Below are 18,278 nucleotides of genomic sequence, written 5' to 3' on the forward strand. Positions count from 1 at the left end.
TGTGTGGTTTTCCTAACCCCCCCCATTTGGTAAATAGATCATCACGGTGGAATAGTTAGTATAGCATGCTAACGTTATGCCACTTTCATCAAAACCTATTACAAAGCTATAGCAATGTCATGTCATTAAATACGATAAACAGTGATTCTGGAACAGATCTGCATCTTCCTTATCCCGTTAAAAAACATATTACAGTAGTATGTAACCATATTCCGTCCGAAGTTGCACTAACTGTTCGTTACAAGCAGCATTTGCCATCAGGCAGGTTACAGGTAACGTTAGCTAACATATTTTTGCAAGCCTACCTGCTGCAAAATGACACCAAGACAAGAAGAGCTATTTTATCCAGTGTAATTTATCACTTACCACTATCTTGTTTATTCTTATCCTCCTCTTCCTTTCTCTTCTTTCTTTTTTGGGATCCTGAAGCATAATTCCGCTTCATGACTGCCGACGGAGGTTTTGTGTTTGCCGGCAGCAGAGATCACGAAAGGGGCCCCTTGAGGGGGATCCCAACAAAAGTGTCATTGCACTTTACTGCATTGACTGTCAAAGGGGCGCTCAGTTTGTCGTTGCATTTTATTCTTAACCAGTTGTTGTCTTTGGGCCCCAGGCCAGCTCGGGGCCCCCGGCCAGCTCGGGGCCCCAAGCAATTGCTTGGTTTGCTTGCCTTGTCGCGACGGGCCTGCTTACAGTCATAAGCAAGCAAGACACTTCTATAATTAGCATATGCAAATGTCTTTCATTCCCACACATACAGCGCACGTGAATGTGTGCATTTCCGGATGCCTGTGTTTGCCTTTGCTGAATGCTCTGATCTCTGTCAGTTTATTTTGCGATCCATCCGGATGACTCTAACTTATCCATATTGACCGAAACTAAAAATCGGACACACCAACACTTCAGCAGAAAAATATTAAAATGGTTAGAAGAGTGAGGCAAAATGTTTGCACACAAAATGTTTAGTATGTCTTTAATAACATAATTGTATACAAGGCTAAGACATCAGTTTTTCAAACTTTTGACAATCACTTTGACAATTTTCAATCACTTTTGGCCACTAGTGCATTGATTTAATCTGCACTAGTGCATTGACCGTTTTTTATTGGGGGTTTGCTGTGGGGTGGTCGAAGATGCGACCGGTCGCGGAACCCATTTTTCTTTGAGTTTTGATATAGCAGGAGTTCGGGAACTGAAATTGACCTATCGCTCAGCCCCGCCCACCTTAGATACTGTCGGTAGCTCAAACAAACATGCTGATTTCGCAAATGTCTTACAATGAGAGCTGTCAGTGTGAAAGCCTTGTCCCAACACATTTTTCACACATTTTGCACACATTCTCGTTGGAGAGCATTCTAGGAACGTAAATGTCATGGAGGGATATATAAAAGATTTTACAATAAATATGGTAACAAGATTAATTTGGAAGTCAGAGTTTACAGATCACAATACAAGTGGGAGAAGGCGGTCGTTTCCATTTATTTACATTTAACCAGTTTAATGTGGAGAGGCACTAACATTTAGAACTTTGTGTATGTGTTTTCGACCTGCAATGAACATGAAATGAGAACTGTTGGCTATTTAGGTTAATATGTTAGCATGGATATGTTAATATGAAGCAGACAGAATGACTGCCGTCTCACGTCGCAGAACACACAAAATGCACAACATGCGATAATCCTTTTCTCCCAAACATCATAAAATGGAGACTGTATCTGTCCCCCGGACTAGCAAACATAAAATAATGCGTAAACCTCTCAAAGGTAATTTAATTAACGTTAAACTAATTTAACATGAACAAAATACAGATAATGAACTGTTACGACTCGTATTGCTAAATATTAGATCTCTCTCTAATAAAGCACTTTTTGTTAACGATATAATAACAGATCATAAAATAGACATGCTCTGTCTAACAGAAACATGGCTAAAGCCAGATGATTAGATTACTTTAAATGAGTCTGTCCCCCAAGATTATTATTATAAACACGAGCCTCGTCTAAAAGGCAGAGGGGAGGTGTTGCTGCAGTTTACCGTAACTCTTTTAGCATTTCCCAGAAGTCTAATCCTAAATACAATTCTTTTGAAGTCATGGTACCTCATGTATCAACACCTAATACTAAGGATAAAACATCCTTAAAATGTATTCTGGCTACTGTATACAGGCCTGCAGGGCACCACACAGATGTTATTAAAGAATTTGGTGGGTTCTTATCAGAACTAGTACTGGCTGCAGACAGAGTCCTTGTTGTTGTTGACTTTAACATCCATGTAGATAATGATACAGATGCTTTAGGAATGGCTATTAAAGACACTCTTAACTCCATGGGCGTTAGACAACATGTGTCAGGACCCACTCGCCTTCATAATCATACTTTAGTTTTAATACTGTCTTACGGTATAAATGTGGAAGGCGTAAAAATCCTTCAGCAGAGCGAAGACATTTCGGGTCATTATCTGGTATCATGCTTGCTTCATTGGCCTATGGCTGCAAATCAAGCTTCTTGTTACAAATATGGTAGAACAATAACTTCGACTACAAAAGGGGCGTTTCTTGATAATTTGCCTGAATTGTCTCAAGTCTCTAGCATGAGTAATAACCTTGACTTTTAACGCCACTTTCTCGGAAATGCTAGACACCGTTGCTCCTCTGCGCTTAAAGAAGATTAAATGACAGCCCGACACCGTGGTATAATGAACAAACTCAGGCTCTAAGGAAAGCGGCACGGAAAATGGAGCGCAACTTTAAGAAAACCAAATTAGAGGTATTTCATACAGCATGGAAGGATAGTATTTGAAAATACAGGAAAGCCCTAAAAACGTCTAGATCCGCCTACATTTCATCACTAATAGAAGAAAACCAGCACAACCAATGGTTTTTATTTAACACGGTGGCTAAATTAACCAAAAATAAATCGTCAGTGACTTCTGATTCTGTATACCAGCATAGCAGTGATGAATTATTTCAGAAATAAAATCTAAGATATTAGAGAAAAAATGATAACCATGCAACCAGAAGTGAAACCCGCTGAACAAACGACTAACTACAGTGCCCCTAAGGAGAAATTGCGATTATTATCTACCATAGATCACGGTGAACTATCTAAAATCATTAGATCATCTACATCAACTATGCATGCTAGACCCTATACCTACAAATCTACTTAAAGAGATGCTCCCAGAAATTATAGATCCTCTTCTTAGCATTATTAACTCATCTCTGACACTTGGACATGTGCCTAAAGCATATAAGGTGGCTGTTATAAGGCCCCTTGACCAAAAACCCCATCTGGACCCTGGAGAACTAGTTAACTACAGACCTATTTTGAATCTACCTTTCATATCTTAAGTTCTGGAAAAAGTAGTCTAGCATATAGGAATTTATAGTCTGTCTGATATTTGACCTTTGTTTTGACTTGCATAACCTTGTCACTTTTGCTTATAGTCAATGTTTTCTTGTACAGCTGCTTTGTAACAATGAAAATTGTCAAAAAGCTGACTTGACTTGGACTCACAAACTTTACTGTTTTTAGCCAGCCCTTAGCGGTCGTCTTTGACAGTAAATTGTCCACCGTCGTCCTGTCAGTCAGCTTACTTCACTCTCCTCACATGATGAATAGAATCTAACTCTTGCTGCTGATGTTTGCTGCGACACTTGTTTCACTTACGCTCGATACAGTAGATGCGTTCAGACGTGCAATTGTAGTCTGGTCTTTAACTAAACTGATTTATTGCTACAAAAAATGTAAATGACTGTGGTGCAGGGGCGGACTGGGAGTAAAAAGTGGCCCTGGACTTCTTAAGCAGGAGCGGCCCACAAAACCAAGCTCGTAACATAACATAACACAACAACGCTAAAACTATAGACTGAGACAATTTGGTAGTGTTTTTACTGCAAGGATGAACCTTTAAATACTATGATTCAGTCTTAAACTGGCTTGGGGTAGCCACTCTATTAATGTCAAAACCGATTTCATAAATAAAGCAAGAAAACTCCTCTCCATCACTGCTTATTCCCTGCATCCTACTGGTAGCCACTCTATTAATGTCAAAACCGATTACATAAATAAAGCAAGAAAACTCCTCTCCATCGCCACTTATGCCCTTGCATCTTACTGTGTTAATTTCTCTAGTCCCGCTCAGTAAGGATATGGGTCACCATCACTGTCTGCATTCTGCTCAATGATTGGCTGATGAAATGTGACTTGTCCTTGACTATCTGATGAGTCAGATACAAAACAGAGCGTGTTTATACCATCATCTTCCCCTCCCATAAAGGTCCATTACAGCAATGCCTGAAACAGTCCTGATGCAATATTCATGTTTCTTACCTTCAGTCTCCCCTTTCTTTTATTCTGAGCATTTGGCTTCAAAGTCTGCTGCCCTCATCACTGTCACTAAAAAGGTTAGTGGGGAAATACAGCTTGAACGTCCAGATAGAAATACTACAAGATCAGACAAAGAGTTTCAAGGCTTTGAGGTGGATTGAACCCATTGGTTTCTAGCGAAACCCATCGAATACATTTCTTTACGTAACTATCGAATACGTAACTTTGTTATACAGTTTTAGGTTGGTATGCTCCTATTTTTGTATGAAATGGTATGGCATGAGGTAATTGTGTCGCAGATATAAGGTAAAATGCATTTCATGAAAGACAACATTTCTTTTAGACATTTTTTCCGTAGGAGATGGAATGATTTCATTATAGTCCTGTGCTCTTAAACATCTCTCAGAATAGGCCGGCAGAGCTGCAATAATTGAATGTGAACTATTCCTTGAATTGTTTCAGGTTCTCCTATGAAGCCGGTTTTTTTAATAAAAGGAAAGCGTGCAGACCATACGTGAATAGAAAAAATCAGTGACCTCAGCATGTTTATTCCTGTGTCTTCCAGAAGCCAATAAACTACACGCCTCAAATCCACCAGACTGTCTGGATTCTCGTAGTTCAGGAAATGGTTATCCGTTCTGTAAACTTAGACATATCTTTTGACCATGCAACCACTACTCAATTATTTTGAAAAGACTTCCTTTTTAGCTGTTGAGTATACTGTACTTTTTGATATTTAAGAGATGGGTGAGAATTTTAATTGCCTTTCTTCCAAAAGAGTGGCAAATTGGAAAAACACTGTTGAAGTGAACACAAGTTTAATAGCCCTGTACCCCTTTCAAAATGAACCCCTTTTAAACCTTCAAGCAATTCTGTATCATTCTAATTAAAGATATTAAGCCTTGCGTCGTACATGTTATGCATTGTACGGGATGCTTTTATGAAACTCGACTTGGCCGTGAATTCGAGCTATATATGTTTTTTAATCAGTATGTGTGTTCTCTGGGAATTGATCCTGTGGCCTCTGTATAACTAGTGCAATTTATAACCAGCTTAGATATACGAAAGAGAAATGTAAGACATTTGTAATCGTGAAAATAACGATATATTGTAACTATAATAACCTTTGTGACATTCAAAACAGACTTATCTTCTGTGGAATACAAGAAGATATTTTGAGAAATGTCTCCGTGTTTTTGTGTACGTACAATGGAAGTCAATAGGAGAGGCAACATTGTTTGGGAACAAGCATCCTTCATCTTGTCATCTTTGTGTTCAAGTCATGCTGATTCGAAATCACAATTAATGTTCTGTTGCTTTCAACATTTAAGAGGACTGGAACATTTAGTTGTTTGTTCCTGTTAGCACCCATATTAAGGCTGTTTCTCAGACTGCTCATTATTTGTTTCTTGCCTATTTCTCTCTTTCCTACGATTTCACTTAAATAGGTCCTGAATTGGCCGTCCATTGTAGAACAGAAATGAGATCATGTCGACTGACTTCAAAAGGTTTTCCATCATTGATCAGTACATGGTTTAGGGCGCTGGACATTTTCTGATCCTCCCATCATTTATTCAGTCTGGAGGGTCTTGAAAGTTCGACAGTACCAGTCCATTAAGAAAGTCTTACTCTTCCTTACTGCAAAATTAGGTTTTCATAGCAAGGACGAGGCAGTGAATGTAGGCTAGTCTATAGTTGGTTGGAGGCATTTTTTTCTGTCTTTATTCACTATTATCAAAAAAGCTTTAACTTTTTTTGGTCAGTGCTCTGATGCTTTATATTAAATTTGTTATAATGTTATGTTTGACATTTGACATGTTACAGTTTTTACTGTATTTTTCGGTATATCGCTGTTGTCTATCTAAAATGTTTTATCTCCATATTTTAAGGTATTTCTTTTGTTTAAATAAATCACAGTTTTTGCAATGTCTAACAAATAAAAAGTATTCAGATGTGCTTGTCAACTTTGGAAACACAGTATTTAATCATTTGAAAAGTACATTGTTTTTCCTTTGCCTGAAAAACAGCAAATATGGGCATCCAGGGTTTCGGAAGGTCAGCGACGATATATTCGTTATTTGGGTTTGGTTCTGCATAGTGTTGATATTTGTTTTGTAAATAAACTATGAAAGCAATGTGTTTGCTTTGATCCATGCAAAATCCATGCTCTTTGAAAATAAATTCCAAGCCTGTACATTTTTTCGGGCTTTCCTTTTATCTGACGCTTCGGCCAAACTGCATCCAAAAAAAACTTTCACGCACCCAATTTGAGACAAATGTTGGTCATTGGATGGTATATTTGGATATAACTTATACATTGTTCTTGAAAGAATCAGAAGCATCTTTGCAGGTTAGGCTAAATGGACATTTAGTAAACAGCGCAGCGATGAGTTTTCATAAAAAGGAGATGAGACGATTGCCAAATGTAGACCTGTGGTCTATTAAATCTCCAATAACGTCTTCTCTTCTAAAGCCTCGTGGCGAATGTTTTTCACCTTTCCCCGGAAAGATTGTAAGCTGTGATGTATTTGCAATGTAAAGTTCTGAAGTGTTTTTCGCCACAAATGGGAACATTATAAAGGTCAGGCTGATCTTAAGTGCCCAGTGCAAATTGAAGTACTTTGGAAGATTATCACTGCCCTGAGAGGTCTATAATGATAGGCAGTTTCTCAATTAGCTTTCATGCAGCGCTGTGGCCAGCATAGAATGTTAGGCATTTCAACACAGTGTTTCTTTACCTCCAATTAGAGCAGCGAGATGACTGGATTAGTCTTGACTTGCACCAGGCAGCAAGCTTGCACAGACCTTGATCATATGCATTAATACAGTAGCTGAAGTCCCACTGCCCCCTCCATTGGATTAAACTGACCCCGGTACAATATATGAATTAAAATGTCACCAATAGCTCTCTAAAGAGCTGCACTATTTTTTGAACCCTTAACAACCCGAAGCACAAATAGTTTTCTTGACTGTCAAATTCTAACACGATGTGGGATCATCATGTGCAAGGTATAACTTTTTTAGAAAACAAATGTCTTCAAATAGATGAAGATTATTGACCATTACTGTGTGTTGTGAATACAATTTAAATAGACACAAATAAAAATATTGAAATCATTTTTTACAGATTTTTATTCAGAATTTCTCGAAAAACGAAAAGAACCATTGCAAGCACAGGGCCACATAACACACGTTCCCCAATCACCTCTTCTGTTGTGTATCTCCTCTTTACCATGTTTTGTTTGCTAATTTTATTAGAGCGCTCCACGAAAACAACAGCTCTGTAACTACCTGCTCATATTCGCCCCCTGCCGCTCTCCACGGAAAACAGCAGCGATTGGCTGACATTGGTTGGAGAGTTATGGTAACATGAAAACCACTTGGTAGAATGTGTCAGCGACGACACATCCGGTTTAAAAGGGTTAAATATAGCAAAAAACACGTTGTGATATGTTTTTATGTTCTGCAACCGTAAAACATGGTGCTTTTGAATGACCTGTTTTCACAGCAAAAAAGATATATATATATATATATATATATATATATATTTGTGTTAATAAACATAATTTTCCTTGACCAGTCTCATAGACAGCTAGGAACCTTGGCAGAATAATTGGTTAAGATCCGCTGTGATTAGTGACAAGTGTGCTAATAAGTTCAATTCATAATTAGTATGTTGAAAAGAGAATGACGCGAAGGCACAAAGTTGGCAATTTAATATTTGAAGTGTCACCCCAACAGTTGAGCTGCAAAAAAAAAACACACATAAAAGACAGCCTTTGAAGGATTTGTGAAGGTTACCAACTCCTAGTGAGCAATTGTTATCATCATTAGAGGCTGACAGTTAGGCCTCGAAGCTGTGCATTAAAGCGCATTCATTAAAGATATTGTGACTTTTTTACACCTTCAAAGCAGAGCATCAGTGTTAGAGTAGCTTTCACGGTAGACGTGACACTTTTCATATCTTTTAGAAGTACTTTGTTATTTATAATTATCTCATCACAGAATAGGAAAGAGATAAAGACACGCTTGACTCAAACCCAGTTCTCAAACATGAGCACCAAGGCTCAACAACACATCTAACCACTACGCCACGGCTCCAACGTGACTTTTCCAGCCGAGAAAAGGGTTTATGTGCTTAACAAGGCAGACTGTCCTAATTGACATAAGAATGAATTGTAAACCTGTTTCTTCACCAATCACATACCCTCAAGTTTCTATCAGATGAGCTTGTTAAGATGTACTTCGCTTTCTTCAGGTCAGTTTGACCCCGTCACCCCAGACTAGAGGAGTTTTTCTGGTTATTCAGACTCCCAGCAGCACTATGTCTTTCTCTTCTTCTCTATAGCTCTAATTAAGATGCTCCTGTAGGCACGCCGCCCGCAGCACCGACTAAGAGCGGAAAGCTACTTTGTTACTCACAAGCAGAGAAAAATCTGTTTCCGTGCCAGTCTTTTGGAATAAACTGAATCAATCAGATCTTTCTTGGCAAGGTTTCTACAAAACTATTAGTTATTTATTATTGGGCATGATTCACCGACGTGGCCTTGATAAGATGATAATGATGTTCCCAGATATTGGCTTGCCTGGCATGATGAATTTAATTACATTTCTTTTGGTTTTCATTTTTGAACGGCTTAAGGTTTCTTGGTCATGAGACGTTCAGCTTGGAAATCATTTGGTTTCACTAAGGACTGTATTTCACAGCTGCTATTAGTTTAAATATATCAAACATTAACTTCTTGCGGTTACATCTTTTATTTAATGGATTCGGTGGTTGTTTAACTGTTGGTTTTTGTTCATATTTGTTAAAAAACTGCAGCTTAACAGTGATAGAAGTGTCAGATATTAGTGTTTTGTTGTATGGTACTGAATCAATAAAAAATATATTTTTTTACAGTATCTATGAATCTTAAATGTCTTTACCAGCTACGGAGACAACAAGTCATGTATTTTTTAAATTGTCAAAAAATCACAGTAGCACTATAGTATCCCAGACCTGGTGCACACATACATTTGCTGTCAATTCGTAGCTACTGTAAATGAATACAAATATCTTTTAGATAATAAAGCTTTACGCAACCCTTAACGTTCTTTGACATGAACTAACTGGATCTGCAAAGTGACGTGGATTTAACACAAAGCACTATTGCACAGAATGCGGCAACCTCAGTTCAGACACTGAGAATGACGGACCCGATAACAAATGTATTCTGGCTTAGCTCACCTTTGATGTCAGTGCCACAAATCCACGGTGCTTTGAGCAAGTCTGTCCTTGAAGTCGAAGCAGAGAAAAGTCACTGGTGGGAAAGATATTGTAATCCTTTCCAGAATAAGAATAAGTGCATTGAAGAATTGTTTCATAAAAAGAGTTTTAAAAATGACCCCCGAGTCTCCCCGGCGCTGCAAGAAGATCATAGAGCTAAGAATTGAGCAATAAAGGAACAAAACATCACCTCGAAATTTTTTAACCGTGTTTTACCTGGGTCAGTCCATCTTTGAAGTTGCTGACGTTGACATTTAAAAGAGCTTCTCTCAGAAATCGAATCTTTGAAGCAAATGCTCGCCCGCGTGAAGAACTGAATATCCAAGCTTCATGCTGAAGACTAACAAAACGCAAAGTATTAAAAAATTCTGAGCACAAAACACCCTTGTTATTTTTATTCTTGGGGATGAAAGGGGAATGACACAATGATGCAAGCTAGATTTGAGCTCTAGCGCCCAAATTGCTCCTCGGTATTGTGAGGAATGCTTGGGAGTAAATAACTCACAGTGGCATTGCTTGGTAATGAGAAGCCCTAAAACTATTTAAAAACCCGAGAACAATCCAAAGCCTGAATCGCAGCTTTTCATTGCATTCTAAGTCTGAACCCCGAGTGGGGCGAGTTGACCTCAACATCTCACAGTTTTAATATGCAAACAAACCAGTTAATGATGCAACGTGGTTCGGCCTCGCTGTGTGCGTTTGATGTGCGCTGACACGTATGTTGTTGTCTTTCCTCTTATAGCTGCTCTTTCAAGCAGAAGTTCCCGGGAGGAGAGCTCCAGGTCCAGTCTGCCAACTTGACCAGCTTTTAACAACCACAATTGCTCTCACAGCCCAGCCGACATCAAAGGTAACCACCCAACATTTGTTTGCCATTCATTTTCTCTCTCTCCCTCATTACACCTCTCACCACATCATTTCACTGGTTACACCGCTGTGTCTGTTCCTCCACTGTCAGACATATATACAATGTGAGAAGATGGCCGATTTTTAATACCTGCATGCTTTTTGTTTTGATGCATTTCTAGTTAAAACAGTTTGTTGAGGCAGGATATGTCGAAAGGTTTGTCGATTTTTGTATATAATAACAAAATATTTTGGTTAATGTTATATCCTATTGGACAAACTGAAAGAGTACAGTGTGAGTCATGAATATGGCATCTATTCCCAGATTAGAACGATTCTCAACATGTATGTTTCAAAACTGAATGTTAACAGTATTTGGGGTACACTAGCGTAAAGTTTTCCTTAAAGCTGACAGACATGTGTGTCGTCAGGGAATATAATAGATGGCAGTTATATTGCAATCGGTTACTAATGGATAACAAGCTCATATTAAAGGGATAGTTCACCCAAAAATGAATTACTCACTCTCTAGTTGTTACAAACCTGTATACATTTCTTTGTTCTGATGAACACAGAGAAAGATATTTGAAAGAATGTTTATAACCAAACCGTGTACTATCCCTTTAATGATTTATAAAATGTATATTGGGTCAGTAAACTGAGGTATAATTTAAGTAGAGATGACTATGTATATTGAAGAGCTGCATAACACTTTTAGATGTTTTTCTTGTGCAAAGAAAGTTCTGATTGCAGAATATTCTCGATTATTATCTACTGGAATAAACCCATAAATAATCTATAGTACATTAAAATATGACATCAAAGGTATTTATTTATATGTATGCAGGAAATGCTTGTGGTCTTTAAACCGACATACAGTATGCGTTTATTTACAGGTTCCTTTGAGACGCCCGTGTTTAGTTTAGTTTTAGTCTTTCTATAATCGGTTGGAGTCGGTATGAATAATTCAGCGTGGAATGTGTATACTGTCTTTGTGAAGAAAAACAATGAAAATGCTGATGCAAAAATGCGAGAGGCATCACACTTTGATATGTTTGATCGAAACATAACACAGCGTTATTTGAAGACTGTTGAACCTGAACCTACTGGAGCTGAGGATGTTTTCTGACATCATCACTGTTCAGTGCGCGCTAGTGTGCATGACTTAATATACGAGTGGTCTTGCACCACTTCAAAGAAAAGAGGGAGAAATTGGTTTTAGAAAACACTTCCAAATTGGGAGCAGAATTGGGTTTAACAATATAGTATTTTCAGAAATAAATTAAATTTTTAGAGCTTATTCTGCATAATTTGTTTAAAATGCAGAATAGTTAATATTAACCGCTTCATGTGACAAGCGCGCGCCTGATCCCCAGTTAACTTCTGGTTTGTGTTTGGCTTGTGTCTAATAATATAACTATTTTTTTAATTTGTTAATATTAATTTGTGTTTTTATTTTACTGTATAATAATTTTATAGGCATGCTAAAAACAACTAGTTAATAGTGAGAATTGGTCCATATACTGAAGTGTTACCCAAAAATGATACGTGGTATTATAAGCATTATTATTCAAGCAGAAAGTCATATTCAGTCAGGATGCCTTGAGGGTGAGTAAAACATGGGGAACTTTAGTTTTGCCTCTCAAATATCACTTTAAGTTTAGTTTACCCAAACAATAAAAATTGTTCCATCACATTTATTCACATTTATTTATTCAGTCATTTAAAACCTGTATATGACTTTTTCTTTAGTGGAACACAAAAGGAGATATTTTGAGATGTTGTTTTGTGTCCATACAATGGAAGTCAATGGAGGCCAGTGTTGTTCTGTTACCAACAGTCTTCAAACTTCTTTTGTGTTCTGCCTAGCAAAGAAACTGACAAAGTTTGGAATGACACGAGAGTGAGTAAATGATGACAGAATTTGTATTGTTGGGTCAACTATCCCTTTTTTAGAAGCAACTGTCTATTAACTGCTTAGGAAAACACAGGATTGTAATTACTTCCTTCTGGTTACCCATCCCACATTTGCTTTAGTTTTCTGGCTACCATCTGTGCGCACATGGACGACCCTTTCGAATCGCACATGTTATTGATTTTCTTTGTAGTTTAGTTCCACAATGTTCTAGTGTTTTTATGTTCTTAGCCGGGAAATTTAGGGAGCCGCGGCCATTCACACGCTGTAAATGTAATGCAAAGTTTGAATCTTACGGCAAACCCCGTAGCGCTTCTGTTACATACAGATTGTTGATTCCAGTGATTTTTCATTCCCTTTCCGAATGTACCTCTCGGCAGCCTTTGTGCTGAGAACAAAATATTTAATATTACTGAGAGGCACTGGCCTGTCGTTTATCATAATCGATGTGACATATAATGCAGCGGGGCTCGACCTCTTAATGTCCTTTTGTTTGAATCGGAGAGATTGAACTTAATGCATCCTTAATTCAGTCAATGATGGCTCTGCAGTCAGGTTGAGAATTGCTAAGGAGGGTGTTGGTGAGAAAATGGGAGCAGGTGTTCTTGAGAGCCTTGCTTTTGCGCTTCTTTGCACTTAGTAGGGGTCGCTGATCCAGGATCGGCTCGCATCTGCCCGGTGCTTTTGCAGTGGTGCAGAAGGATCTCGCAAAACCGATTGGCGAGCAGCATCAAATGGTAATTCCCATGATTGATTTACGGATCCTGCGCACGCTGATGGGCCTCAGGTGGAGCCGGGCAAGTGATTTATTTATGTTGGACCTCTAGCCCTCAGAGGAGAAATGAAAAGGTTTATCTATTTAAAGAAAGGATCGACTAGGGTAAATGAAATGAGACCATTCTCTTATTGGGGGCGTTTCTCTTTTCGTCTCTTGATATTTATGTCTAGTTGCCCCCTCCCCGTCCCTGTCTCTCCATTTGTGCTACGGACGTGAAGGATACTGTGATGAATTCTAAACTCTGTGGCTTGTTAAACAGAGGTGTGCTGTTACTATTCTAAGCAGTTAATGTTATCATTTTAATGTGGCGGTAAATAAAACTTCCAAATACAAATCCCATATAGTGCACTTAGAGAGAGGGTGTTCAGATTCTGATTTCATGGGTTCCCTTTTATATCCCAGCAGCAGAAAATCATGGAAAACGAGAATATCCTGGAGAAATGTACAATCATAAGGAAAGCTTTTAGGTTATCTTCAACTCAGTAGATAAAGATGGTCAAGAACCATTTGAATTCCCAAAAAGTAGTTTATATTTATTCTCCTCAAACCTTTTACTCAAGGATTTCTCTGAAAGCTTGCATTGTCCCAGGTTTTCCGTGTTCACTGTAAACATGTCAATGTTTTCTCACATTAACAGTAATGAGGTTAGTGTTTCTTGTGTGCGTCTCCATTCCGTAGGAGTTTCCCAGTCCCTGATGGATTTGTTGGATGGATTTTTCAAGTAAAGCTTTTTAAATGTGCTGCTGCCACTGAATTTCATCTTCTGAGCTATGGTAGAAAGCACCAACTGTGTTTGCTAATTTATTTCAGGGCTATTTTTAGCACCACGGTTTATTCTGCAACGTATTTATCCCTGAGGAAAAACACTCTGCCAGTACGAGCACTGTTTACGTGATGGGCGTGTGTGCGTTCATTCATCTTCAGTTCGGCCCTTTAGAAACTACTTTGTTCGTATATGTATTTATTTATTGTGTGGCTTTTTAGTAATTTGTTATTTAGTGGGTGCTTTTTTCCAAAGGTGACCGGGACAGTTCCTCACGAACAGTAAGGTGAAAGTTGGTGATTGTTTATAAAGGGGCTGATTTGGACCTAGGACCTTTAAGTTGCCACCTTAGATCTTCACCACAAGGCAACCACACATTTAAATGTTGTTTTAAGTTTAAAAAGCTTGTTTGCTGTTCATTTCAGTAATGGGAAACCGCTCATCTATTCTTAGTTAGCTAGACAACAACCTATAGTTCACGTAACCATTTGCCATAATGCAGTAAATCCTTATATCGAATGAATGCATCTGTTGGATATCCCAGCTAGAACAATTAGCTAGTTACTGTTCTTATTTCTCCACACATTGAGCATGACAAGTACTATTTAGGGCTCGAAACCAGGACTGGAATTCTTCACTTGTAACATACTGGTCTATTTAAGGTGCAGTTGGAAATGGTCAGCTAGTGGTCAAGTTAAGTTCAGAAGGCATGTTTGACATGCCTTTCATTCTCCTGCTGTTCTCCTGCCAAGTCTCCGTTCTGTTTCAGTTTAGGAGAGAGTTTATCTTCATAAAAGTCTCAGCATTATTGTTCACTTAATCCAATAATGAGGGTTCTGTCAATTTCTCTGTGGCCATCTGTAGAAATGCTGAATATTTTAATACTTTGTATTATAGACGGTATTTACCGTATGTGTTATCACGTGATTACCACGTGAACATGCCAGTACGCGTCTGCTTGAGTGGTAAAACACTCGCCGAAATGAATAGTTACAATATCAGGAAAAGCAATTCTGCACAACATTTGAGTGTCCAAGAACACTTCATTCTTTTGTAAGTCGTAAGTAGTCATAAGGATCACCGTCAAGTCTAGCTGCTTGTAATTTCAGCAAATAATTGCATGTTTTAGTTAGTCCTGGTTACTTTGTTTCTCAAATGGAAAGCAGCCATTTTGCTGAGTGTTTTATCACTCATGGGATGCCTGTCCCGGGTCGTGTCCCGGCATGTTCACATGGGAAAGTGACGTCAATGCATACCCTCCCAGTATAGTTTACTCAAATATGAGATATCAGTTTTTCCGAAAATGGAAAAAATATACTTTGGTTTGGGTATTTTGTTCATATTTGAGTGAGCTGTTCCTTTAAGTGAGCGTTTGGGCAACCCAATTGCAACCCTTTAACATCCTGCAAAACCTTTTTGAAGTCATAACCTACAGATCCATCTCTTCAGATCTCATAGATGATGACAATGTATCTCTTGACACCTTGTGTCACAACATTTGATTTCCTAAATTGATTTTTATGATAACCACCCGTTTTTTAACATTTCTTATCAAGTAGATTAAGATCAACTGCGGTTCTTCTGTATAGACAGCAGAAGCAGATCTGAACTCCCCTTCACTAGACTTTGTGTACTGTGTCTTGTACCCATAACAACACTGTATGACAATGCCTTGCCTTTAGAGCAGTCAGAACACCGCTTAAGATAAATAAATGATCAGGCCGAAACAAACATCAAAGGTTGTGTGAGTACTGCACTGTGCTTCAAAGGGAATAGGGCCTTCTCTGCCATAGTAAACAGTGTGTTTGTGTTTCTGAGTGTGTTCATTTGTAGCCTTGATTTAATGAAAAACGAAAGACAACAGCAAAATGAAAATTTTGCTAAATTTTAACCAGCCCTCCGTTCCAGCCCGTACCCACTCAGAAGCCGTCCATCTCCTTCCACCTGTCCCCAGATGGCCCTAACCAATCTACTTCTCTCAAAGACACACTCGAGAAAGTCCATGACTGACTTTTCAATACTCATTTATCATTCCGTAGCATCTTCCCGTTCATTTCTTTCTCTTCATCCACTTTGAATCCCCAGGAGCCAGAGAACAATTCTGTCTGTTTTGTTTGTAATGTCAGCGTTATCTAACCTATGATTTCTTTTCTGTATCTCTCTTTCCCTCTGCAGCCTATCTGTCTCTTGCTCTTGCTCTCTCGCCTCGCCTCGCCGCTGGGCACATCTCCTCCTGTGTGAACTTCTAGGGGAATGTCTGTCCTTTAACCGCCTCTTCCCGCACTCACTGATAGGTGTGTATGTAGGTGAACTGTGTTTGAACCGTGCCTCCAGTTTGAACCTCATTTTTTGCTCTTTATTCCCTCTATAAAGCTGCCATTGTCTTCATTTGGTCACCTTTGGTTATAGAAGTGAAGTCTGAGCCATTGTGCTTGGCATGAATGAATGATTTGATAGTGTTTATTTAGAGTTCAGAAAGTCTGTCTGTTATTGGAGTGTGGCGGGTTTGGCTTTGAAACCACACTGTCGTATTCTTTGTGCCATAAATGTTGGTCATATATGTTTGTTACTATTTTTAAAGGAATGAAGAGTCTATTTGGGTATATTGGAAAACTTGACATTACATCTGACATTAATGTATCTTGTGTAACTACATTTATAAATATACCACGAGTACACTGAAATTGTGAATTTACAGCATTAAAGGGGTAGTTCACGCAAAATTGCAAATTCTGTCATCATTTGCCTATGGTCAAGTCATTTCGAACCTGTATGACCTTCTTTTTTTCTGCAAAACACGAAAGAAGACATTTCAAAGAATGTTGATAACCAAACAACATTGGTCCTCATTGACTTAACCATTGAAGTGATGACATAATTCTTATTCTTGAGTGAACTATCCCTTTAAATAGTTTCTTATTCCCTTGGTCCTTTTTTCTTCAACACTTTCCCTTCTCTATAATCAGCACATCATTTTGGGCACACCGCTACTATGGAAGAATATGACGTGCCGTCGGCTGCTAGCATCCTGGCCTCAGTCAAAGAGCAGGAGGCTCGCTTCGAGCGTCTCACCAGAGCTCTTGAAGAGGAACGCCGCAACGTCTCCCTGCAGCTGGACCGCGGCAGCCTGCCTTCTGATAGGTTGGCAGGCGGCACCACGGGCATGAGCAACCAACCGCTGGCCTGGCAACAGATGGTCATGCAGGTAAACCATTCCAGCTTGGCCAAGCCAGCGCCAGTGTGTGTGAATGGACAAATCAGCCCCATGCCTTTTGATGTCGTTTCATATCTATCTGTTATTTTCATGAATCCGGTCCATCTGAGCCAAAATGAATGGGAGTGATTGGTGCTGCATCTCATTTTGGCCTCACTGTGTTCCTTGTCTGCCAGTCCTTCTTGCTGTTTGAGTTCTGTTGGCTGTGCCGAGGTATTGGTCTGGATGTGTTGTCTTGCCGTCACTCATTATAGATTCCCTAGATGAGATGTCTTCATAGTCTTCCAATCTTGTTGCACTAGTCCCATTTCTGAGTGCCATGTGCTTTTTCATATAATCTCATAGGCTCATCGCATTGCATGACATTACAGACGGATTGTGTGGATACTATTTGAGTGCAAATTGTATGTATTAGGCATCTAGATCAAACACTGCCAATATTGTGGTTCACGAGAATGAACACTTCACTTCAGAGTTCAATGTGATTCTTTGTTGTGCTATTATCCTGTTCAGACTCTACGGTTGGTTGTGTTTGGATCCGAACCAAAACCTCTAGTATCAAAGCAACGTTATTCTATGTGAGTTGCTGATGGGAATGGAGTCTGGTGAAATTCTCTCAATTGTTAGTGGTCAGACATCAATAGTTTCAGTGTAGTGGCGCTATTACGGCGCCATTACTTTTGTTATTTCTAACTGGCTAGATGAAGGTGAAAAGTAATTCTGTATGTGTGGATTTATATTATATAATATTTGTATTTACAGTATATGATTTTATATTATATATATATATTTTGGTTTCTATCCGAATATTTGTCTATACGTTTGTAGGGCTGCCCCAAAATTATAGTTAATTATTAAGTATAAATTATAGTTTTTAGATTTTATGATGTATATGGCAATATTTATGTTGTTAAAAACTGAAATATCTATAATTATTCATTATTTAATCATATTAAATTTTTCATTTTTATCAAGCTGTTTAAAAACGTCCATCATTAATGAGAAATTTTAATGCAAGAAGCAAAATGATTCATTAAAAATGTTTAATAATCAAGTCATATCTTAAGACACTTATATTATTCCAAACTGTTTTTAATAAGTGGACACAATAAAAAATCCCGTTCAATTTGTTATGTTTTAACGTAATTGCTAAATTTATATGATCAAG

General features: G+C 38.5%; 1 protein-coding gene across 5 annotated transcripts in view; it reads left to right on the top strand.

The window, feature by feature from the left end:
• Positions 1-18,278, top strand: part of arvcfb (ARVCF delta catenin family member b) — a gene marked incomplete at its 5' end in the record, with an annotated part of 157,619 nt that overhangs the window by 49,512 nt on the left and 89,829 nt on the right. For 3 of the 5 annotated variants that reach the window (XM_079486520.1, XM_079486522.1, XM_079486521.1), the window contains one exon: positions 10,337-10,444. Coding sequence is in view for 2 of the 5 variants with exons in the window: in XM_079486516.1 (XP_079342642.1) it covers positions 16,889-17,101 (213 nt within the window). Of the gene's footprint in view, positions 1-10,336; positions 10,445-16,862; positions 17,102-18,278 lie in introns of those variants that run through there. The other 2 variants (XM_079486516.1, XM_079486514.1) reach the window with 2 other exon arrangements.

Source organism: Barbatula barbatula, assembly GCF_947034865.1.
Source record: "Barbatula barbatula genome assembly, chromosome: 2".
Lineage (NCBI taxonomy): Eukaryota > Metazoa > Chordata > Actinopteri > Cypriniformes > Nemacheilidae > Barbatula > Barbatula barbatula.